Source organism: Vanessa tameamea, chromosome 31, assembly GCF_037043105.1.
Source record: "Vanessa tameamea isolate UH-Manoa-2023 chromosome 31, ilVanTame1 primary haplotype, whole genome shotgun sequence".
NCBI lineage: Eukaryota > Metazoa > Arthropoda > Insecta > Lepidoptera > Nymphalidae > Vanessa > Vanessa tameamea.
In genome coordinates, this window is record NC_087339.1 from 1,150,524 (window position 1) to 1,177,575 (window position 27,052).

A 27,052-nucleotide genomic window follows, 5' to 3' on the forward strand; every position below is an offset into this window, starting at 1 on the left:
CAATACGAACATATATGCGTTTCTTGCAAGAGATGAGCACTGTCGTGAGATTCGAGTTCCTCGATCGATTCGCACTGGTACGAACATTCTCGACATTGAAAACATTTTTCATCGGAATGTTTTCTTTTAACATGCTTAAATAAGCTATCCCGTCGCTGAAAATCCTCTTCACATATTGGACATTTTAAACTTTTGGTGCCCGTAGAATGTAAGCTATTGATGTGCCTCTTCAAGTGATCTTGACGACGGAAGCTAGACTCGCAGTAAACACAGGGGTATTTCTTCAGCCCGTGTATTTCAGCGTTATGTTGTTCGTATTCACTCGCGTCATAGAAGTTTACATGACACAGTGCACAGTATACGAGGTTGATTTTCTTTTTCTTTCGCGTTATCAACGGTTCCGATATTGATTCATCAGAATAATGTTCCACCGATGCCACAGGCACTAAAAGTGAATTATCAACCATGTTGGAGATAAAATTGCATATATTGTTGCACAATTGTTAAAAAAACATCGCTTATTATGAAAATTAACTAGGGTGTAGCGTATAGGTCAATTTCATTTGTTTATGAGTGTTTGTTACATAAGATTTGATTTGTTTTAAAATTAATAATGACTTTTTTTTTCTTTTAAATAAGATTTCTTTATTATATTTATATTCACAACCAATAAAAACATACAACAATTTCGAACTTCGCAGCTACTTCGAAATTATCGGATTCGAAATGTCAATGTTATGTTATGTTAGCATTTTTTACACTGTGTTGCCACAATATGGTTTTAAAAATCTACTAAATCTAATAAAATCTATATTACATACTTAAAAAAAAACATTGATTATTAAGAAATATTAATGGAATATGTTTTGTTCATGTATCTCTTACATATATCAATTTGACCAGCTTGATTTCAAAACATCATGAGTCCCATAAAAGTTATCAATTTCTTTGTCAATCAATTTTCAGTTGTAGCAAAAAGTACGTAACGTTTTGGTCCTAGTCTTTCCCAATGTAGGAGTGCAAGATAAAAATCGATATTTCTTAAAATATCGATATGTGCACGCATTACTATATCACTTCAAATCGATACTATCTAATCATCTATTATTATTGATATGTAGTCGATATATTTCATCCAATATACCAAATATCGTGAGAAATTAAAAGCAATTTCCATTATTAAATTCCTTTTTTATATACTTATTGTTCCTTTATTTACGGTTGACGGCTTCGGTTGAACATTCAATTGATGAGAGTTGATGTTGAAAATCGAAAATATATTTAGAGAAACCAATGTTAAATATGTGTTAATACATGTGTACGTAAGAACGTGTTACATATTTAAGTACGACAACGTGTAGATGTCGATATTAAAGTAACACATGCATACAATTTCTAAACGATGTTAAACATTTATTGACGCGTCGTGGGTTAGAACGATTCGTATGCCGTGACGGCAAGCAGTAGGACGCTCTTTTATGCCGTCAGCCGTCATGCAACCACTCCGTCACCATCTACTCATAATTTTCAGTTATAACGAAGCTAAGTACAGCCTATTCAAATAGAAGTGGGAAAAAAGATAAACAAACCTTAGATTTACGCAATTCATGCGATTTGCTTATAACTCAGCTATATTATACACTACTAAGAGTTTATCATTAATATATCTTTGTTTATAATACAATACTATTACACTTAACTACTTATTTCCTCTTTAATTTTACCTCCGAATTTCCGATAATAGTCGCCGACGTTCAGAACGCCATTTTTCCGCAAGTCCATAGTGAATATCATAGATATTATAATCAAGCTCTCAACCAATGATATCAAATTGCTGTCAAATGTATTTGGCTCTTTCCTGTTATGGTTGGAATAGAGTATTTATATAAATCAACTCATTATTTTCACTTCCCGTTTAAGAAATCAATTAGGTAGAAAGTATGAACAAATAGTTCCAAAAATACTTTTAAACCGATATTCTCCTGAGCGATTTCAATCATGACAAACTTAACTATTTCACCAGGTCACGGCTAATACTTATGGGGTTGCAGTAAGCGCAAATATATCATCTTTATGTGTCGGTTTGCTGGCAAAATAAATTAAAGAAACAAAGTTGCAACCTCTCGTTTTATTTATTATATTAGGATACACAATCTTATCTCGCGTTTTACGGGTTGGTCGTCAGGTGCTAACACCTTTATGGCTTAGCATAAATGCGCATCAAATTCGGTTCAGTTGGGCCATGAAAGCGTAACAGACAGAGCTACTTTCGCATTTATAATATCATTATATTTTAACGTATTTAATTTCTATATTATCGTAATATTAGCTGTGCCCGTAACTTCGTGCGAGTTTGAATTTAACAAAGAAGTTATTGTTGTAGCCTAAGTTACTACTTATTACATCAGCTATCTGCCAGTGAAAGTCGCCTCAAAATCGGTCCATCCGTTCCAAAGCCGGAACAGACAGACAAAAATTTAAAAAATGTTATTTTGGTATATGTAACGTGTATACATACATATGCATTTAGTAAAAAGCGGTTATTTTAATATTACGAACAGACACTCCAATGTTATTATATGTATATATAGATTATGTTGTTTAAGTAATATTATGTATATGTAGGAATAGATAAATACAACATCCAGTCTGATCTAAATTTCTTAACGTCCTAAACCAAAATTTGTCAAGGAAATATTACAAGTTGCATTATTTTCTTTTAGAGGGACTTAGCAAAGGGCCAATGTCAGCCGCCTCGGTTCCTATCGGCAGCTTTTATAAATATATGTATTTAAATATATTTTTTTGTTTTCAATAATATACCAAATAATAATTAATCCATACACCACAGATTATATTTCTAAAATTAAAAAGCGTTACCCCTTTTTTCTTCCTTTATACATACCATAAATAAAGTAATATTTATAGCCTATGATATATATATTTTTCTTTATAAATATAATTATTATTACTTATATAATCAATGGGTTATAAAATAAAACAAAGATATAAAGATTTAATATTGGACTAATATTTAGTAAAATACCATATTATAATAATAAAATTCATATAAAAATCCAAGTGTTTCAGTTTTAAATAATACCTACGGCTCGATGGAGATAAATTGATCAAGTCGCCCTGAGTTGACAAATCTTACATTTAAATAACACGAAGATAAATTTGATATTATTATGGAATTGAATTATTAGTATATTCGTAATTTTTTTACTTACTGCTAGCTGTCATTACATGCAATATTCGTGAATTTAGTTTAAATCAATAAATGACAAATTGGCTCTAAAGTGTAGTATCATGGATATTAAAAAAAAAAACAAAATGTCAGCACAAGGCATATCACTCAAAGTCTCTCCATCCAGCCAATCATACATCTAAAATACTATTTAATCAAACAACAACGAAAAAATAAAATAAAAAAAATACACTCTTAAGAAAAAAAAAACAAACTACAGTGCTACTGCGATCATTTAAGATTCCACATAAATATAAATATATAAAAAACGGTATTGCATTCTCACTTTACATAGAAATTTTCAAATTATACAATAAATTTCAAGTAAAGCTCCAATAGAAATTCAAAATCTACGTTTCTTTAAATTTATTGACAAAAAACTCGTTATTTTTACAATTTTCACTATTATATTACAATACATATGTTCCTTAAGCTGCGTCCCCACATGCGAAACATTGACAACTTCTGTGTTACCAACGCTTGTAACAACAGATTCTAGAATTACCAGAAAAATTGTTACAGTGTAACAATAATTGTTAATAAATGTTGCAAACACAAAAATCACCAACAATTTCAGTAGAAACGCACCATTTAACAGCCAATGTGCAATTTTATCGGCAAAAGCTTATACTAGTAGCGTTTTAAAAATACTTTATTAAAACTATGAAATACTGAAAAAAATATTAAGGCTAAATAACAACACTATACTATGCGACAATTCATCGGTTTTATAAAAATTATACAAAAAAAATATAGTAAAAAAGAAATAAATAGGTAAACGTCAAAAATACATCCAAACAAGCGGGAAAATTGATCTACTTCTAAAAGCCATTTTCACCGGAAATAGGAATTGCAGGGACCGACCCTGCTGTCTTTTTGGTAAAATCTTCTTTGGTCAAAGAAAAAAAAACACAAAGCAATTGGATGTACTTAAAATATCAGTGACAACACAATGCTCATGGACAATTAACAAATTAATTTAATGATCAACTAAATTTTGACTAAATTCCAGCGAAAACAATTTACAACGGTCCCGTTATCGTTTATCGGGTGTTTAGAACTCATCTCTCTCTGTCAGTAACGATTTGTAATTCGATAGACAAAGATAGCATTGTTTAACTAATCACGCCATAAAGCAACGTTCAATAATATTTCATAGCTCGGAAGCAACAGTTAATTTGCATCAGTAACCGTTGCACTTTAATTCCATTTGAAAATACTCGGATCGCGCCTAATAAAGTTTCATTGAATCTATTCAATTTCTCAAAAGTCTGAACATAGCTTAGCATTGGAATTTAGTTAACATTTAGCCAATAACTAAAGTGTCACAAACGAGTCACGTGACGCGTGTAAAGTAACAGTCGATTGCACTATCCCACAAAGCAAACTACAAGATGAAAACTCAGGAAGAAAGTTTCAAATTCATTTTAATATTTTCACAATAGTCTAAAATCAAATCGCATGTCAAACAAACGGGTCGTTCATTTACAAAAAGCTCAAATTATCTCGCGTCAAAAATATCAAAGACAAAAAAAAGTCATACAAATACGTGGAGAATGATAACAGGAAATCGTTCGGCCCTTTCACTTCGTATTCTAAACTAAGCTTCGAAAAATAGTTAATAGCTGCAAAGTGAGAGGACCGAGACTTGTGGAACAAAATTCATTAATCGTAGCAAAACAATTTATCACCTAGACTGATACATTTTAAAATTATTTATCTAAGCTTCAACTGTGACTTTTCGTGCAACACACGAGATGATTTACATTACGCTACGGTCGCATCTCCGAACACAACGGCAGTCCGACCGTGGCGTAACGTCATAAAATTTTCTTCGAGGAAACTAGTTCATTTTCACTAATGGAGACGAAAAGCCACTCACAGCGTGACATCATCAACAAAATTGATTGTAGGTATATAACAATAGAAATAACGGTCTATAAAAATATATAAGTCTAATTTGAAATTATAGTGAGCCGACTCCCGATACAAAGCACTTTGAAACCTAACTACAGTAACACCTCGATGTTACACAATACGCTGTACCGACTATCAGATTACTCATTTAATAATGTCGGCTACACACAGGCGATACAGCCCAAGTGGGTGCTTTAAGACAACTCACTGGATGGGCGTAGGTCTGGGTACAACTTAACATTAACTAGTTTGAATCACATTCTCCATTGAAGTGAAGAATTAATTGTTGAAACGAGTCGTGTAAAACCGTGGCATCACTGCAAACATTTCACTAAAATTTAATATATTTATGAATATAAAATTAGGCTGAAAATTAGCATAAAATTTATCTATGATTCACGTTTTAAGGAGTCGGTTTATTTATAAAAATTTATTAAAAAAATATCATTTTATGCACCATCCCGGCCTGTAATGAACATCTTGATAAAAACCGTGACTAAATACAAAAAATACATCGAGACGCAAACGACACGACAGTGCGGGATGTATCGTCCAAGCGATACCCACCTGTAACGCGAAGGGAGTAGGTACTAAATCTGTCATTATAATATTAATCAACTAGATAAGTTAATAATGAATTGCTCTACTGTAATTCATCTATCACACGATATTGTTTTATAATTTCACTAAAATATCTAATATTACGACGAAATTTACAAGGTACGTCTTCGGGCGTACGTTGACAAAAAAATTTACTAACCTCGGTCCGGTACCGACGGCATAAAACATCATTTATCATCAAGGGACATTGTCGACCGCGCCCGCCGTGTACACGAGTACGCCGGAGCCGCTGCTCGGATACATCACACGGAGCGAGACGAGGGGGACGAAACGTCGATTTGTCAACAACAACAATTATACAAAGTTAGCTAAGATCTCAAAATAGTGTCAAAAATGTAAGACAAAACACCTCGATGCCCCCCGTACGGCGAACCTCATGTGATATGCAATAAAATTACTATCTAAAAAACGGAAAAATTAGCATTGAAATAGCTACTATCAATAGAAAAACAGACAACATACAACAAGAACAAACGGCCCAATCGACCATAAACAAGAAATCAAGTTAAACAACCTACAAACTAACGAACTGAAAACTCTTTTAAAACTCAAAACGACCCGCGGCATCAAACTACATATACTCCAAACTAAAACTAAGCAAATCCAAGTGTACAAATTAAACGACAATCAAAACGAGCGCGGGTCGATCCGCAAACAAAATAAAATCATATTCAAGCAAAAACCATCAACAATAAGTTCAATCGAAAAGTTTGGTAGAAATCGAAACTTCTTCCAACTGTCAAATCCTTCTAAAACCTTCTCTACACGCGATCTAAGCTACGTTCAGACGCCACGACTCTTTCTAGCGATCAGTTAATATAAACGCATAATATCGGCCACATAGTGCAAGCTCTGCTTTAAATCTCGCCGGCATCACAACGTAGAAAGCCCTAAGACAATGGCGACAGCGCCATTTTCGACAAGCTTTTAGGTACAGTGCAAAAAACAACCATTCGCAACAGACCACATATCCCAGACAACACAAAACCAATGGGTTTATTTTTCTAACACCAATTATTTTAGCAACCAGGCACAACCCACCGGCGCCTTCGTTGAGGTACCACACCCTCAGAGGTCACACAGGCCACCTGGTTAACTATCTACGTTGCGCGTAAAGTAAAAAACACTTTCGAATTTCACATTAAGTCGTTTTTTATAAAAATACAAAAATACAAAATGGGACAGTGCGACCACACAACAACCACGCTTCCGTACCAATCTTCACTAAGGAGGGCTAGGGGGTACGTTTAAACAACTTTATACTTTTCATTAAAAAATATTGAGCAATCTCATACAAAAGGAATCAACCTAACAATCGAAAATGCACACACATCGAGCCAACGGCGAACCGAAACGAAAGTGTTGTCACGAAACAAAGGAAACGGAAAACTGACAAAATGCAACCGGAACGGCTAAACTGTAAGTATATAAGCATGAGAGGGATAGCAGATATTGAGTGCCGTGAGAGAGAGAGAGAGAGATAGATAGATAGAGATAGTGAGAAGAAACATCTCGGGGCGTACATAGCGTGTATCAAAAATCACCTAATTCTTCTAAGTATATATTAAAGAGGAAACCGCGATACGCTATTCTGAAACTATTTTTATTTATTTATCATTACACTAAGAGCTTTCGCACGTGTGTGCATTTTTAAACTCTGAAAATGCATCGCGACACTCACCAGAACTCACTTTTCAAATATATATATATCATCTTAAGAAAAAAATATATATATTATAATTACTCTACATAATAGTGTTATATAGCTCAATGTCATAATAATAATATACACGGGAACCAGTAGTGTCGCGACGCTTGTCTATGGCAAATAATTTCCACTAGAATGCTCTATTAATTACAATTTGTCTACTTAATTACAAAGTTTAGACCGTCCGTTGTAACAGGCGAACGGCTAAGCGGTTTAAAAAATATACTTCGATTAACCGGGGACATTGAAAACGCACACGATACCAAAACGATAACGAATCAAAAACAAACCGAGTCAAAGATCGGTCGGAAATATATAAATACGATCGATAATACGATCGCAATTATAATTAAGCTATCAAATCAAGCACGGGAGGGGTACGTTCAACCATGCGCCGCACGAAGGCACTTCGCCTCAACATCTACCGAAAAATACACGACACGAAAAAACGTCTACAAAAATCATGAATAAACTCATCAAAAAATTCGCGCTAGTCTTTTAACTACAGTCTCAGAGTCCGTGGTCGGTCGGGATACGACGTCTGTATCCGAAGGAAATTAAGTACATACCCAAGCTTCATCGCTCATGTCTCGCCAAATATCGAATGACTCAGCGTCGAATTTTACATAGCCTCACCAATTCCAAAATCGATCAAACTTTGACACAATTGGGTTCGGTACACACCCACAATACTTTCGCTAGAAACGCGTTACGCAAACACCGTCACTAGACGATACTAATCGAGACGACAAATTGATGTTATTTCATTAATTGGAACAATTATTTACACTAGACTTTTGGTTATATATATTATCTTATAGGTAACTACTCTAACAACTATTGCACTACCCCGGCGGATCCAAAAAATATATATATTATATTTTTAATACTAAAAAAATATAAGAATCAACTCGCGAGGAGCCTACAGCCAAGATTGGTAACGTATTTTTTTTTTTAACTTTGTACTAAAAAACCCAGTCTATACCGCCTCCCGGGAAAGTCGTCACTGGTTCAGGAACAAAACCATCTTCAAATATATATAGTGGAAATAAATCTGCAACAAAGCTACAATAAAATCCTCTCCAAACTCGCTTAACACGATTCGAACGATTCAATAATCGATACCCAACGATTGTTACATAATCGTTCGAAAACAAAATCAATAATCGAACGATCGATGACTCAATAATAAACGACGTGATAAATGAATCGAATATTCTATATATCGCAACAATATCCAAGTTAAATAATAATAAAAATAAACAAAAAAGGGGGGAAAACGGGAAATTCACTCTAGCTACACAGGTACAATTATGTTTTTTTTTTTTCGAAAAAATGTGAATCCACTTAAGTCTTACATTAATATCTTACGATAAATGAGCGTCCGCACCCGCGACAAAACCCCGCGACAGTACCGCGACAATTTTGTCGAGATGCGCCACTAAGACGTTACAGAGCTTATCCACAAACGACAAACTGACAACTAGCTAAGTTTTTTTGAATACACATTTTACTTACATCGAAGTTCTTATTAAATTTCTCATCACACGAAACCTACCATTATGGTAGTGTTTTAGAAAACTGGCAACACAGTTACAAATTTCAACGCGTCCAACAAGAAATCCAACAAGCAAATTGTACTTGAATTCTATATATTTCGCTTAACATTAATTGGATAATGTTGCCTTTTATTATTATTATTAATTTTTTTTATTAAATTTCCAACAATCGATATTTTTACGTCATATCCGGAGGCGATACAGCGACGCCGACATTTCGCGACATTTTCACGCAGGTACTAAAAGCCGTGGATTTTTATTTTTATTATTCTAGAAAGTGAACTGTCAAAATACCGATTAAAAAACAAAAATGTCACAAAATGTCGCATCGTGAATATAAACGCACCAAGTATTGTATTCTAAGTGTCTCGACGAGAACGCTAACATTTTTTCTACTTCTCGCATCCAAAGCCAGTGTTGCTAGATTCGAATCGAATTTTCCTCAAAAATTCAATTCAACTTTTAGGGGAGATGGTCTAATTTTTCTATTAAGTTTCGTGTTCCGTGCCAGGGGGTATCCATTCCAAATATCTTCGCAACCAGTCCATTCGACGTCGTCGCCACTCCCGTCCCCCAACATAAGCTGTGATGTATCATTTCCTACTCACCAACAAACACTACCCACTATTTCTATTCAATTCAAACTAATTCCTATTTAATTCCCAATATTGCTTAATTCTTCACATCAATATCGAAAAACATCTTGGAGCCACTTCTCAATCCTTTCAACATTTTCTTGCTCCCCCCCCAATCTTCCTTTAAATCATTTCAGATCATTCTTCACCCTCCCCCGGCACTACCCATACTCCCGCCACCCACCTCCCCTCTATCTCGCGAGCTAACACCAGCGGAAGGGCACGGCCCGCGGGCGGTCAGCTCCCTCCTTAACCAGAGGCTTGTGGAACTCACGGCCCGGCCTGGAGTGTATGGTGGCCCAGCAGTGCTCGCAGTAGTACTGGAAAACAAACAATAGATACTTTAATAAAATAAATCACTTTTATTTTTAAGATAATTAAATATATTGCTTCTTGTCAAATTTCAGATTTTAGGTCAACGGGAAGCACCCTATAGGTTTTGATTCCCTAACGCATGGGATTGGGTTGAGATACCTAATGTTTGGGAAATGCAACATAAACGACCATATCTTAATTGCGGAGACTTACGAGGTTTGATTTTTTCACAGCTCCAAGAGACCGCAGAGCTTAGTATTTGGTATTAATTTCACCATCACGCGTTCCTGAGAAAAAGGGTCTCGACGGACATACAGACGACGAAGTGATCTTATAAAGGTTTCTTTTTCCTTTATAGGTAAAACGAATCCCTAAAAAAGTAATAATTTTCATATTTCACCGCCATCTTTTTGCTTACAGTGTTATGTTACGAAGTAAGTTTCGCTTCGAATATTTTTCATATTCCTCCCGTACGCGGTCCACCTTTTAAACCCACGAGTGTACCTAGCTAAGGGCCGTGCCGAGCTGGTGTACTGGTTGCTTACCTGCAGACAGGTGACGTTGGCGCAGAAGAAGGGCGCGAACTTGGAGCCGCACCGCGCACCCGCGCACTCGTCGCACATCTGGTCGTCCAGCACGTACGGCTTCACCTAAGGGTTAAGATATTCAGAGAAAAGCCATAAATCAAGTCAAATATGTTTCATTTAAGGAGACTTTACAATAAAGCATTTCTGAATACTCTTATATTTCAACTCTACTACTGTTTCGGAATGCAGCCTCCACCGAGAAGAAACGGCGAGAAACTCGCACAGTTGCTGTTTTAAATAACCAGATCTACAATGATGTTAGTATTCACAATTATTGTACAATCAGCCATGTGATTTTTCCAAAAAAGAATTCTTTTAAGGAATATTAAAACCTATTTAGTCTTAATAGAGAGTGCACCTGTGTCAACACACACTTGTGCACAACATCTCCAACGCAGAAACATTCGAGCTGTATAAGTCACACGGAATCCTCACCTCGACTCGCTTGTCAATGTCCCCGTGCTGCAGCTGAACGAAGCGAGCAGAGATGGCCGCTATGTACGACTGCTGATTGGAGAACGCTACACGACCGGCTCCCTGAAAACGACGGCAAACTTTTGTTTTTGATGGCATTTTTTGTGGACAAAAAATATATTACAGAGAATGCTTGGTGGTCGGGTTCTATAAAAATCTGAGTAGGTACCACCCACTCAACGCATATTCTACGACCAAACAGCAATACTTAATATTGTAGTGTTCTAGTAGTTTGACGACTGAGGCGGTGTAACTACAGGTACAAGGGACATAACATCTTAGTTTCCAAGTTGGTAGCGCATTGACGATGTAAGGATTGATTAATATTATAAGTGATAAGTCTAAGGCGGTGGTGAACACTTTACGTCCACCTACCTACAAACACCACTGCGTATTGGGGCAGAGTTGGAGAAAGCAGGCCTTTAACTCTCTCCACTTGTTCCTCTTCACGCATATAGAGCTGAAAAGTAATTTCAACCTCACCTTTGGATACTTCAGCTCAGGATCTGTATCGATGCCGGCGTAGCAGACGCCGCCGTACAGCCGGTCCATGATCATAGCGAGCTCCACTGAAATGGTCAAAATTATCTCTGAAGTTAACACCGAAACAACCAAATTCATGGGCATGTTATGTTTTCGGTAAAGGTTTCGCCCAAAACTTCGCCAAGTACGCCAAGTATGGGCGGTTGTAGATGCTACACAGACAACACAGATTCTACCGAGGAAAACCGGTAAGAAGCTCTAGTATCTACTCTTTTGTACATAGTGGTACTTCCACCACGTTGCTCCGGTTTGTGAGATTCACATGTGGCAGAATTTCGTTTTTAAATGAGACACATGCAGGTTTCCTTACAATTTTTCCCTTCGCCGAGCACGATATATATTGTAAAAACATTAAGGACATGAATATTCAGCCGTGCTTGTCTGTTTTTTAACCCACAATCATTGACTAAGATGCACGGGTTCTTACCAGTATTCCATTTCAGCACATTTGTACGCGTACAACTAAATTTTTATTAGTTAAGGGATGGTAAATTCAAAACTGATGGATCTATCAAACTCACCAGCCTTCAGCGGACGAGGAACACCACCGACGAACACAGTCTTCCTCGGATCCAAAGGCATGCTCGCGTCCAGTACGAAGTCAGCGTCGGCCAGCCTCCAGGGCCTGATCTGCACCGGCTTGTCCCGGATTGTTGGCGACGACACGCACAGGTATAGCTTGTCGTCATCTGTGATGCAGGCCTCCATGAGTGCCGCTACTGAACTCTCGTCCTGAAATTCAAATATATATTTCTATATGTTCAAAATGTGGACGCCTGTTTGCTATTATTTATATTTGAAATCTTTGAATTTGTGTAGAGAAATGCTTAACTAAAAAACATACTAAACCATTATCCATAAAACTTATACTTAGAGATGCGGCACCTTTTTGAGAATATCATATTATTAGCTTTAAAGTCTATATCGCTACAGTCTGTTCCAATCGAGAAAGGTTTGAAGATAAACAAACCTTCTATTTACGAATTCCAAGCGATTTGCTAATAGCTCAACTGTATTGTGCACTATAAACAGTCCTCGATTAATATATCTCTATTTATAATACAACACTGATTCACCCAAAACTACTACTACTTAAACTATTTATATCCACTAAGTTTACTTCCAAAGTTCCAATAACAGTTAACAGTCGACGTCCAAAACGTCACATCACATTTCACGAATCCATAATGAATTCATTAGATTATTCGAGCTCTCGACCAATGAAATCCTGTCAATTCGACGTCAAATGTTTGTTGATTTTGGGTTTTGTAATCTTGCGATTGGAGTAGAATACAGGCCAGTTGATGAGAAAAGCATGAATCTTATGATTCCATAAATGCACAACTTTCTTCTTCTCGGACTACTTTCTGGAAAAATGCAAGCAAAGTCAACGTACAAACAATTGGCAGACTCACTTGGAACAGCAGAAATGCGTATCCCTTGGGCGGAAAATAACTCTTGCTCTCGGCTTTATGGGGCCAGTCGACGACCAGCGGCCCGAAACGTCGGAACGACGACGTGATTTCATCTGGAAAGAAAATTATACAATTAGAACGGAAAACATCGAAACAGTTTAGCCGAAGTTTATCCGACGCAATGGCAAAGAAACCCGTCTCAGAGTTCTTCTAAACTACGAGTATATTTACTGCTGTTTGGTGCAGCACCGATCAGCCCCGTCTTAAGCACTACAAGCGCCCGGGTGCAAGCAGTATTCTGGCGATTCCCCCTTCCCCCCCAAAAAGGTTTTAAGACACTCTAGGGTGCCACGCCCAGGTATTTTGCACCCTCTGCAGCCCGGATTAAGACGTATTGAGACTGGTGGTGCGAGTTTCTCTGTTGGTAAGGGTGTCACAAAAATTATTTCAGTGTAAATTTCTCCTAGCGCTACATCGTTTAAACTATTGAGAAATTACTTGACAGCCTCTTTATTGAAGCAACACGGGCTTTGAATTCAATTCCTCGAAATCTACTAATTTTCTATTAAAGTACAAAATTGCAAAAACAATATTCGTGCAAACCGGCGTCCACTTCCTCGCCATTTATTTCTGAACACGTCCTTAAAGAACTGTTTTAGAAATTATTTTGCAATGAAAAACAGTTGTATCCGTTGACACACAAGGATCATTTACTTCACTATTCGTTATTCGAAACCTTCACATCCGTAAGTACCAGGACAATAGTGGCTATTCGATTATTATTCTAATAATAATTCCATTAAAACCAGACGTTTGACGTCGGACGGCACAATTTGATAAATATCGGTCTGGGAAATGTCCAATGATTAGAATATATTATTTATTAATACTAGCGACTAGCCCCGGCTTCGCGCGGGTTTAATGCTGATACTAAATATACTACAGAATGTCTTGTGAATGAACGTTCAGTTTTCTTGACATTAGACAATACAATACCCTGCATTTTAAACTGTAATAACTTCAAAAATATTCATTTAAATTACATGCTGTAAAGTGCCTTATTGAGGTATATTACATGCACAATGTATTTAAGGTACTTCATTACATAAGGATTCATTCTGTATTGCTTAAAATCGCTCCGTAAATAAGCCATTATTTCTCGTACTTTGATCTATCTCATAGTATTCATTTTTATTTCGACATCACTTCAGAAGCCTCTAAAATAATCAGTGTTTCTCTACTATATTGTGCATGTATTACACTTATAAACCTTCCTCTTGAATCATTCTATCTATTTAAAAAAAAAAAACCGCATCAAAAACCGTTCTGCAATTTTAAAGATCTAAGCATACACAGGGACAGACAGAACGCGGCAAGCGACTTCGTTCTATACTAAGTAGTGATTATAAATGCGAAAGTAACTATCTGTTATCTCCTCACGCTAAAATCGATTTATTACATTTGGTATGTAGAGACTTGGGTCCCGAAGGACATAGGCTACTTTTCTAATTCACCTCTCGAGGGGTTAAAGTTCATATAAAACCGCAGTTCCAGCTAGAATATTATATATTTTACAATTCACATTATAATAAATGATATTATTATTCAAAGTCGTAAGACAATTTCTAGAGACAATCAAAGCTCGCTCGGATCGTAACTGGGGCGCCTCATTGTGCTCGGCAATATATCTGCGAGTCTGTATTATGTATTGTTACTCGACCTAGAATCGTCGCCGAAGGCTGGACGGAGGTTTGCGTATAAAACATGTTGTTTAATCGTTATGGAAGAATCTCTAGTACTTATCTATCTTAAATAAAGAGGTAATCACAAATTGATAAAGTCGCTTCTTCTCAGGTCAATTTGACTAAGTATTATGCTTCTTCATGTTGAATAAATATATTGGATTTGATGTGATTTGATTTGATGGAAAGTTACATTATGCCTGAGTGCTATAGGACACGAAATGTATTGATATCATAAATTTTCTTTATTAATAAATCGCACTCGTGCGAAACCGGGGCGTGTAGCTAGTTGTAATATATTAACCAAATATAAGCACCCTTTAAATATTAATTTTACCAAGATTTTATTTAACAGCGAACACTGATGGGGAACATAGATTCTACTTTAGTTGGTTCTCCCTTCTCCCTTCGCATTTCACGAGCTCTTAGTTGTAACTCCCTTGACATTCAATTTATAAGATTAAATTAAAAAGTTAAACTACCACTACAAAAACTACGTCGTAACTTCTTTATCTTCATCGAATGTTATTTATTTACCGTCAGAAATAATGTCAGGGCCTTCACATACGAGGATCGTTTGGTAATATATAGATTCAACTATTAAATGCATACATCCAGATCAAGACAAACAATTGTACGTTTATCTCTGCACGCTATAAAACAAATTCGCTTCACGTCTGTACGCTTGGATCTTTTAAACTACGCAACGCACTTTAATGCGGTTTTCATCAATAAACAGAGCGATTCAAGACGAAGGTTTACATGTATGACTAACCGTGCCCACGACTTCGTGCGTTACTCCTTATTACATCAGCTATCGACCAGTGAAAGTCTCGTCAAAATCGGTCTAGCCGTTTCAGAGATTAGCCGGAAAAAAACAAACAGACAGACAAACAGACAAATGTTGTTTTGGTATATGTACAGTGTATACATACATATGCATTTAGTAAAAAGTGGTTATTTTAATATTACACGGTATACACGCATATTATGGAAAAGAAAAGCCGAGAATTTCATCTTTCCCCGCCGGAAATATCAAGAATTTTTCTCTTTTTATTTAAAAGTTGTATATATCGTACCCGTGTGAAGCCGGAACGGGTATCTTGTAAATCTATATATAACGCTAGCCGCGACCACTAAGGCTTCGTGTACATGACGCAGCTACACCGACGCACGACGACTATATTGATCGTATCCGTCATAAACTCACATTCCTCATCAGTGTTTTACACGGTGGTAGGGCTCTATGGCAGCCCGTTTGGGTAGGTACTCATTCATCATATAATCGAACGCCAAGCAGCAATAATTTGTATTGTTGTGTTACAATATGCAGGGTGGGTTAGCCAGTGCAGTCCATATTTGTGGCGTATTGGCGATGAGGGATGGTTGCTATTTCAAACAGCGCCACTGTCTTTTGCGGCTATGGTGACATTTGACCATCACGTGGCCCACATTATAAAACAAAATTACATTGCAAGCACCTATTTATCAACTGATATATTCATTTTTACTTGTTTTGGTCATCATCATCCTCCTGCCCTTATCCCAATTTCACCTGGGATCGCGCAGCATGTCTTCTCCTTCCATACTTCTCTGTCGGACGTCATCTCACAAGTAACATTCTTTCTAACCATATCGTCTTTCACACAATCCATCCATCGTTTCTTGGGTCGTCCCCTACCTCTATATCCATCCACATCCATTTTACTTGTTTTGGTATCTTGTTTAAAACTGAAGAGTCGACATTACGACGTATAATGAAAAACGTGGCAAACCGTGACATAAGTAACACTCATACGGCCTTGTGAGGAGTTTTCATTATTATAATATAAAGCCGCCAAACAGGCAGTCTAGTTTGACGTCTTTGCCAACGAAGCCATTTTGTCTGTAAAGAAACCAAACTTTTCTAACGCAGTCAGTCTTTGCTGACAAAGATAGTCTCTTATAACTAATCTTCAAGTTGAACAGCCACAAAACTTGATAATAACGACGAGACTCACCCTCGTCAATGTCAGGCGGGAGTCCACCGACGAACACCTTCCGGCTGAACCTCTCCCCGTGCTCGGATCCAGCAGACACTGGAGACGAACGCGCCGGCGAGCCGAGCGCACTGACACACATCGATAAACCTGGAAATAATGATCAAACATTTACTTCAGGTCATTTCAAATATATTTACAGCGTTGTAGTTTTTTTTTTGCGGTACAGGTGGCCAAGGGACCGGCGGCTCATTATATTTATATTTGAGCTTATTCACGAAGGCGCGCACCTCCACGTAAACTATATGTCTCAAACTATATGTGTATATAAAACTAAAAACAAAGATAATCATACAATCTACTTTATTATGTTATAGATATATGTTGTTGTACTGCACGCCTTAAGACCTCTCCCAAGAACTCTTATCAAAAATTAAAATCAAACGGCGTTACCTATAAATTAAGGGCGTGTTTGAATAAAGCTGAATCTCGTTCTATTAAATGTCAAAATAATAATCATCACAATTGAAACGAAGTTCTTTTACGCGACTTACAGTAGAGTGAGCTGGCAGAAATCGTAAGGAAAAAGCGTTGCGTGTCTCCTCCAGGTGACCTTTCTCTTTCCCTTTTGTAGGTGGTTTTATTTAATATTATTAATAATTATAAATAAATATTGGACAACATCACATACATTACTCTGATCCCAATGTAAGTAGCTAAAGCACTTGTGTTATGGAAAATCAGAAGTAACGACGGTACCACAAACACCCAGACCCGAGACAACATTGAAAACTAATATAATATTATTAAACATTTTGTCATTGTTATTTAAATATTATCAAACATAGCGAAAGCAACTTCGTCCCAAACAGTAGGCTAATCTATATTATATATAATAAAGGCTACCTTTCATTATTTTTATTTATTTCACATAAGCATTTACTCAATCAAATTCATACAATCTTTAAAGTGTCAACTTTAGAAATTTTAGAGTACAGTCTGGCCATCCAAGCTAGTTTCAGCTAGTTCAGGATAGTCGTCAATGAAGACAGAAAGTGCCAAACAAAAGTTTAACTAAACACTCCTCTGAAAAACGTTTATAATTAAGATTGACAAAAATCTGATGTTGGTGTCCTGACCGATTTCGGGCAGGCGGCCCAATCCCAAGCCAACTACGTAGGATACATTATAATGTACGAGTGTGTGAGCAAAGTCTAATTCCCTCGCTCTAGTAATCCGATGGAACGGCAAATTCGACACGCCCGGAAAGGATTCAGGCACAGAACGGTCTAGGAATCACGAACTCCACTAAGATCAACAATATAAAAACTGCAAAAAAATTTAGATTGTGATGCGCATCAAACTGAACTGAGTATCAAATTTCACCCAACCATTGGAAGATACATCGAGGCTCGTGTCCAAGTGAGCACGTAAACCTATTGGTCGTGTCACAGTTCGGATGTGTCGTATTGCCTTCCTATCTATAGTAATATTAAAAAGCTAAAAGTCTGTTTGATTGATTGAATGCAGTGATCTCAGGATCTACCCATTTACCGAGAAAGACTATCACAGACTACCACGCTACGACCAATAGAAGCTTAATCATGTATCTGTATCATATAATCAAGCGCAGTCGGGACGTGTAGCGAGTAAAAGAATACTTATGCAATATAACATGTCCAGCGTGATTGCCTAGTCTTAAGTTTGGCCATCGTGTGGCTGAAATCCACCTGGACATCAGGGAATACACTCCGAAGATGGATCTTACGAAACGCGATATTAAAAAACAAACTTACCAGCAGCACTGAGCCTCGACACCACATCCTGGGTCTGGTCTGCGGGTCCAGAGGGCGATCCAGCGCCGGCCCCGCTCGCGACACCACCTTCTTCCACCCCGGGGAAGAAAGGAGACTTGACTGCAAAGACGGAAACAAAAATGAGCAATCACAATTTTTAAATAAATATTTTTAATAATAAGTTTTAATTTCACCAGCATGAATTTTAACATACACGTAGTCTGGGGCACGGACATAGGGTAACAAACACCTCCCTCTCTACCAACACGCGGGCTCATGTCGAAAATCATATATAATAAAACATTACATAGATGATAAAAAAGAGTTGACTTAATGATACCTTGATTTTTATGCAAAATAAACAGTAAATTTAATCATATTTAATTAAAGTATATATTCAAATTGGTGGGAAAGTATCTACTAAGTTTCTGTAAGTGTCGGTTCCTCTCGCTCGAATCTACTCGCAATCGGTGATAGCTTTGTATTTAATTCAAAACCTATGCCTAATTGTATAAAGTATATTATCCAGATATTGTATTTCATATATTGGAGAAGATTAACAACTGAGTTTCTTGCCGGTTCGTCTCGGTAGATCAATACATTCCGAACCGGAGGTTGCTTTACGTTTAGTACAGTTGTGTAAAATGACAATTCAAAAGTGCTTGTAAAACAGCCTACTTATTCGAGTAGGATTGGATTTGGTTTGGTTACGTACAGATTTCACGAATTATCACAGATTCGTGTTAAGAGGTCGTGTGTGTAACAATTATCGTGGAAGCCAAAAGTCAACGACATCCCGTCTTGGAAGTGAGCCAACCAGCAAAGATGTACCAAATGAGACGCTCCCACAAACGCGTATTCACGTTCGGAATTAGATAATTCAGTATAATATTTATAAATAACCAGTATAATACTTGGACATAGTTAAATCTATATCTAAGGGGACTAAATTGGATGCAAACTGCAAATTCGAGAGGATTGGCACAATTTGGGGGAGTCCTTTACCTGTAAAAGGGTCCTTGATACACTAAATAGTATAAATATTTATATGTAGAGTTTAATACTAACAAATTATGTAATAGGCAAATGTTTTGTGAGTAATACAGGTCTCATATTTAGGTATTTATCATATCCATATAAAGGGTAAAATTTATAAATTAAATTAACGCAAATCACGTTAATAGTCTAAATTTAAAGCGGGTAAAACCGGTAATCAAAATCAAAATTCTTTCTGAAGGCTCACAAAAACACTTTTGATTCGTCATGTGACCGAATCAAATGTAAAGCTACCATCGGTTCGGAAAGTAGATTCTACCGAGAAGAACCGCCAAGAAATTTAGTAGTTACTCTTTTCTACCATTTGAATTACAGAGTACGTCAGTAAAGTATCATTAAATTTGTATATATCCAGCCTAGAAATCAACAAGTATTAAGTTCATTTAGGTGGCACTCGCTGTAACCCAAAGTATCCACTAACAAAACCAGCGGTACCCTCCCTCTCAGTCTCTTCGACGAGAGCCACGGAATCCTAACCTGACCAGATTATACTATTCGGTAAGTAATTGAAGTTGAAATGGCAAATGGAAAGGGAAAACATCGTGAGACTACCTGAACGTGGTTGTTTTACCGAGTGTATTCAGCAAAATCTCCTCCACAAAATCGAGAGGAGGCCTGCCTAAGCTGTGCGACGTTAGTAGACTTACTTTCAGATCTCTAAACTGACCAACGTCTATTACATATATAATAGTTATATTTATATATATATTATAATAATATCCCCGCCCCCACCACAATATCTACCAAATAAATTCCGTCCAAGTTGTAAAATCTGAATTCCAATCTAGCTTCAAGTCTAACGAACCCCAGTCAGAGGTTAGACGAGTTCACAGGAGAAACAAAATTATTATACTCTGAAACGTGTATTTATTTTAAAACGCTTGCTTTATTATTTCAACAACGAATTGGCGATGCGGTTACCTTGCACGGGGTTCGATGCCCGATCGGGACAAACATTACTCCAGGCTGTGTTAATCGACACCAACTCGATTGCAATGTATAAATTAAATATATTTTTTATTTAATCCATGGATTTAAACTACGCCACATTGTTTTATAACATAACACGTAGGAAGACTGTTAAATGACTGGCCTACTTGCTACGTGGTCACTACCACTCATAGAAATTGGCGCTGTAACAAAACCATTCCTTACTTCGCCAATGCGCCACCAACCTAGGAAACTAAGATGTTATGTCTCTTGTGCCTGTAGTTACACTGACTAACCCTTCAAACCGAAACAAACCATTGTATTAATAAGCAGCACAATACGAGTACGTAATGAGTTTGCACAAGGCTTGCACAGATCTCTATATATGGTTATTTTTGCCCAATTTGCCTGTCTGCCTGTTTAATTTCGATATATATATATTTTTAATTCAAACAGTGTTCAGTGATAATTCATTATAATTTAAACAATAAAGATAAAATATTTTCATTTAAATCTGTCTAAGTGCATTCTCTTCGTGACCAACTCGACTCGGTTCAACGACCCTCGTCCTTTTTACTGTTAAAAGCAAAACTTCAAAATAAAAACATACTTCACTAAACATACTTTACATACTATGTGTATCATTTTAAACTCGCGTGTTTACACGTATTAAAGAATTCAAATAAAAAAAAACCTTTAATTTTCAATCGCTTCATTTAAAACCAGCGACTCGGCCTGGCTTCGCACGGATGTAATTTACTAATAACGAAAATGATACGATGCAAATATAATTGACACCCTTAGCGCTCAGAAACAACGTAGGATTCTACCAGTATTTTTTTTAAATTAGTGATCAAACAAATAAATACATTTTACCTCCATATAATAGAAGACTAGATAGACTAACTAGCCGTTAGGACGGCTAACGTTAGGACTTAGAGAGAGAGAGAGAGAGAGAGACGCAAGGGTAGAGAAATTTACAACTTAAAACGTCTATACAAAGATAAACCAATTTACCGGAACACTACAATACAAGCGATGGCTGTTTGGCAGTTGAATGTTGAATGCGTGAAACCTACCCCGCCAACAATAATATAAAATCTATTTACGACCAGCTTTCCCAAACATATAACACTAAACGTGAACGAGCGCTTCGCTCACGTTCTAGAAACTGGGCGTCAGGTTTTAGGCAAAATGACCAAATTTACCCAATTTCATCAAAATCGGTTCAGCCGTTTCACCGTAAAAGACCAACACAGGCAGACACGCGATTATATACAATTTTGAAGTCATTCTGTTAAGTAGTGTAAATAATAGAAATAAAAATCTGTATTAAAAACGTTACGTAAATGTAATTTTTCAACGAGTAAAAAAAAATATTTACATTTTTTCAGCTAATAAAAATTTGCAGGACAAAATACTTAAAATCGCTAAATATTAATATCAAAAATTAATTATGGAGATTGAAGTGCCGCTCGTTTGGCGAGTTAATTTTCAGTTAAAAACGTTTGTAAAAATTAACATTTCGCGCCAAGCCCAATCTTAATGTTATAACTAGGTCAAAAATAAAAGAATAAACGTTTACATCTCAATAAATACAAGGGCTTAGTTAGCCCAGCGCGGTTCAAACACGAAAACCTTAACGGGATTTCACAGATTTTTCACGTACTTAAGTTGTGTTTAAGTCAACTCGTGCGTGAATCTCCGTGAAACTTCCTCAAGTCTGATGAAACGAGGCTACTAGTAAAAATATTCAAGTTTAAAAAAATATATTAGCAATGCATTTTTAAGGAATTACTAATATTCCTAGTCAGCTCCCCAATAAAGCTTTAAGCTTGTGCTAGGAGTGGGGACGACAAGATCCAAAAGGTTCAGGTACGAATCTTCAACGTTTCAGATCCGACGTCCGTAAACCATTGCGCTATTAAAGCTTCATTTTTAGTTCATTGCTTAATTTTCAAATATTTTTTTTTAATAACTAGCTGACCCGACAGTCGTTCTGTAACTAATAGGGCATAAACGCTCTTTAGCGTTTCTGAAAATATTCAATTTTCTGCGCATTTTCCTCAATTTTCCTTTCCGTTAGAACCTTCTATAGAGTGTATTAAAAAAAAAAAGAGAATTGAAAGTCGTTTTCAACTAATATCGTAAGCAAAGGTGATTTGGATTCATTATAATATACATATATATCGAAAAATGTTTTTTTTTTTTATATACAAATGTAAAAAAGTGTGCTATGAAGAAAAATCAGAATTCGAGATGTCGCCGATCGCGATTATAGTATGGTAAGGAATATCTGCGTGAAAACTGTCCCTCAAGATGTATGAAAGGTAGAGCGAAAGAACGCGGTGGAAACGGAATGAGAGAGAGAGAGGGAGGGAGAGAGAAGGACATCCTCTTTCAAGAGGCGTTATTCCGTTAATCAAATTTATACAACCCAATTAATAACCATAAATGTTAATATCCCTTAGTTACAGGAGCGCCATTCTGACAAGTTATGGAATCCTTGTACAATTCGATCGACGTTTTCTTGAATGAAGACCCTTAGGATCTCTGGGCTCTATAATTATATTAGTAATCAATCTTTAATCTGTGCGAATCACGTTTAACTGTCACACGGTTAGTGAACTACGGATATCCGTCAATTTATTTAAACTACAGCGCTCTTCGGATATTATGGGATCCTAGTATCTGAATTTTCGGTACCTTAGCTAATACGGACTACGTATGTAATCGATTTTATATTATTTTTAATTATATTTTTGTTTATTGTATTCTCGTAATCACATAGTTTGTTATTTAAATATATTTTTCGTTTAGATCAGGATTTTTAGAAAAAAAATAAAATTTCGTGCAAACATATTTCGTTATAAATTATGACGAATTAAACTTATTTTACAATTGAAACGAAAAATCTCATCGAAATTATTATTATAAATTATGAATTTTTATTATAATAGCAAAAAGTGTACTCACTCTTTCTGTACGGATACTTCGGGCCTCTGATGAAGGGTGTTATCAAGGGTATAGTATGAACAGACATTTTAGTAAAACAATACACAAACTTTCGTAACTATTAAAAAATTATATTTTATCCACACACGCGAGCGCTCTACGCTTCACGGACACCGCGATTGAAAAAAATGACTAGCGCATTCGATTTACAATATTTTTTTTTTCGAAAACTAAACACGACCAGCCCGTAATAACGAAAAAAGTTCGTTAATTTTAATATTATTTATCGTTATTTTTGTTAACGATATATATAATTAGGAAAAATAAAATAGAATTACTTATTTTTTTATTAAATTAAATGAAAGTTTTGAAACGTTGTAATATTGTCAACGAAACGCGTCTGAAACTAGTGAAAAGCTGAACTTGTTTACGAAAATAACGATTGTCTTCTATTTAAAAACACATGGATAGTTTTATTTATGTCTTTTAAAGTTTTTTTTTTTACCTTTGTCAGTCCAGTCTTTCAACGACGGGGTAGTCATCAACGCGTGATGGGATTTTAATCGTTGTAAATAACGAAAGAGATTGTAATCTTTTTTTTAATAACTGTTTCGTGTAAATTATAGTAACGAAAATGTTATTGAAATAAAAGTATAGTTTGACTTTTAAGGGATAATTTTTATGATACATTATTGTATTTAATTTATATTCATCATTACAACGAAAAAAGTTGTTTTTTTTTTTAATATAATAGTAAGTATATATCATTCGTATTTTTTTTTTAAAGACGACATTGCTATATTCGACTTATGTTCATTTAATATTTCAAATAAAATAGAGTTTCATACTTTCAAAAAAATATATCAACTGAGCATTTACATAAATTATACACGTAATATTTTAAAAATCATTACCATTTTTCTTTGTTCTTTTTTTTCAAATACTATGAAATGTAAAAAAAGTAATGAAATTATTGATATGCAGATAAAAAAAATAACAAACTATAAAAAAGAAAAAATGAAGTTCGGAAATCCTTAAGCGTTACTAGTCAATAATTTCAATTTGAGTTATATAATCTTTGGCGGTGATTTTCTTGTTGTTTTATTTATATAACTAAATGCTCGCACTTAAGGGATCGGTCGTCATGTGATACACATCAAATTAGTTCCACCATCAAATAGCAACAGACACAGACAGAGAAATTTTCGCATGTATAATATTAGTATAGATTATAAATAATAATTGGTTCAAATCATGGCCGCGATGTGTAATGACAAGAATACCAGTATTTCCCCGTTGAATAAACTCCAATTGTAATAAAGTACTGCACAGTACCGTCTTTACACTACAGCTGATGGTAGGTCACCTATAACGAGCCACTTCCTCTCTGAACCCGCTTGCGTTAAACCTAGTGCAGTATCTAGGCATTGAGATAAACATTAACGAGTTTTTATGCAAGGAGTATCTATATATAAATATTCAATTTTAATGCATTGTCACAACAGTTCAGTACTTTTGCCTCTGTTTGTCAACTGTTATAAATTTATGTTATCTGTTAAAAAAATGTGCCTGTCATGTAGCGCGGGAAAGTTATACGAATTTGTCAATTGGATGAAAATAATTATCTATCTATATATATATAAAATAACAAGTCCTGACTGACTGATTCACCATCGCCAAGCGTAAGCTATTAAAGTTAGGGCTTTGAAATTTGGTGAGTAGGATCGTTTTATTGAGTAGACACCCAATAAGAAAGGAATTTTGGAAATTCAACCCCTAAGAGGGTGAAATGGGGGTTGAACGTTTGTATGGAAGTCCGTCATTTTTTAAGTTAGAAACATGAAACTTCATTTTTGAGATACTGATTAAAAATGAGCACATACGTATTTAAGCGTTTCTGTATATTTTAACCCTAAAAGGGTAAAATTAGGATTGAAAGTTTGTAGGGAATACCGTCATTTTTTTAAGTTAGAAACATGAAATTTAATTTTTGGGATACTAATTAAAAATAAGTAGATATGTATTTTAGCATTTCTGGATATACTACCACCTTTATTGGGGTGAAATAAGGGTTGAAAATTTGTATGAAAGTCCGTCATTTTTAAGTTAGAAACATGGATCTTTATTTTTGGTCTACTAATTAGAAATTAGATGATTAGATATATATTTTTAGGCGTTCCTGCATATTCTTCCCCTAGAGGTTGATATTTCTTCTGTAGGTTAGTCTAGAAATCCGTCATTTTTGAAGTTAAAAGCATTAATCTCTATTTTTTGGCTTCTGATGAGAAATGAGTAGACATATATTTAAGAGTTTCTGGATATTCTACCCCTAAGGGTTGAAATAGGGGGTTGAAATTTCATATATAGGTTAGTCTAGAAGTCCGTCATTTTTGAAGTTATAAGCATTAATCTTTATTTTTGGGCTACTGATGAGAAATGAGTAGATATATATTTAAGAGTTTCTGGATATTCTACCCTTAAGGGTTGAAATAGTGGTTGAAATTTCGTATATAGGTTAGTCTTGTACCCCGTATTTTTTTATGTTAGGATAATGGCGGGCCAATAATACTATTGAGGATTTAAAGACCTCAAAAATTATGCAACGGCACCAGACTAATAGTAAGGGTTCTCTATCGTAATATCAAAGGTGACAGTTACAGTACGAAAAGAGAAATAGTGTATATTCCACGAACATCTTTGTTACCATCAGAATTATTCTTTAATTTCAGGAGAGTACAGTTCGCACTTAAAGTATGCTTCACCATGTCAATCAATAAAGCACAAGGTCAAATTTCTATAATGGCCGGAGTCAATATGAGAGTAGAGACAGTTCTAAATAGCCTGTTCGAGAGTGAACTCTATTAGCAGTCTGGTGTATCTAGCCCACGAAAGTCGAACCACAAATGAGGTCTTAAATTAACGTAATATTTTAAATTATTCTGTAATTAATCAATTTCCACACGAGCAAAGCCGCGGGCAACGGCTAGTTTACAATAAAATGTTATTATATTAACCTGTTCAAGTTAGCTTGATCTTATTGACAGACGGGCTAGTGATGAGAAACAGAAAATATAACATATATAACCAGTCGATGGAACGATGGAATGCGTAATTCAAATTAGAATTCAATTTTTTTTTTTTATTTGACATATGTCAGTAAGATCAAGCTATCTTGTACAGGGTATAATCTGTTCTAAATAAAAGGGGTGTGAAATTGCGAAGCGCTGCTATACATAACAATATTATATACTGAAACCTTTGAAACACGCTGCATCATCTCGTAGTTATTTAAGTTAAGAATTACAAAGTAATTTTTCAGTATTGATATAAATATAGCGTCGTTTAACAAGCCTTTAGGCAGAGATTGATTTGAACGCCTCGTTTAGTGTCTCGTAGCGCTTTTATAATTTTATGCAAATATATTGATTAAGTACCAACTTATAGCAAGAGCCGAGATGGCCCAGTGGTTAGAACGCGTGCATCTTAACCGATGATTTCGGGTTCAAACCCAGGCAGGCACCACTGAATTTTCATGTGCTTAATTTGTGTTTATAATTAATCTCGTGCTCG

The 27,052-nt window shown here is 35.7% G+C and overlaps 1 protein-coding gene across 2 annotated transcripts in view; it reads right to left on the minus strand.

Moving 5' to 3' along the window:
• Positions 1–3,009: 3,009 nt before the first annotated feature.
• Orb2 (orb2) overlaps positions 3,010–27,052 on the minus strand; it is an 86,934-nt gene continuing 62,891 nt past the window's right edge. The window contains exons 1-9 of one of the 2 annotated variants that reach the window (XM_064220179.1): positions 23,504–23,643; positions 18,542–18,661; positions 16,767–16,895; positions 13,025–13,137; positions 12,131–12,341; positions 11,550–11,635; positions 11,028–11,129; positions 10,551–10,655; positions 3,010–10,010 (exon numbers count right to left, since the gene is read on the minus strand). In XM_064220179.1, coding sequence (XP_064076249.1) covers positions 9,894–10,010; positions 10,551–10,655; positions 11,028–11,129; positions 11,550–11,635; positions 12,131–12,341; positions 13,025–13,137; positions 16,767–16,895; positions 18,542–18,661; positions 23,504–23,570 — 1,050 coding nt within the window. In that variant the 5' untranslated portion in view covers positions 23,571–23,643 and the 3' untranslated portion in view covers positions 3,010–9,893. Of the gene's footprint in view, positions 10,011–10,550; positions 10,656–11,027; positions 11,130–11,549; positions 11,636–12,130; positions 12,342–13,024; positions 13,138–16,766; positions 16,896–18,541; positions 18,662–23,503; positions 23,644–27,052 lie in introns of those variants that run through there. The other variant, XM_064220178.1, reaches the window with a different exon arrangement.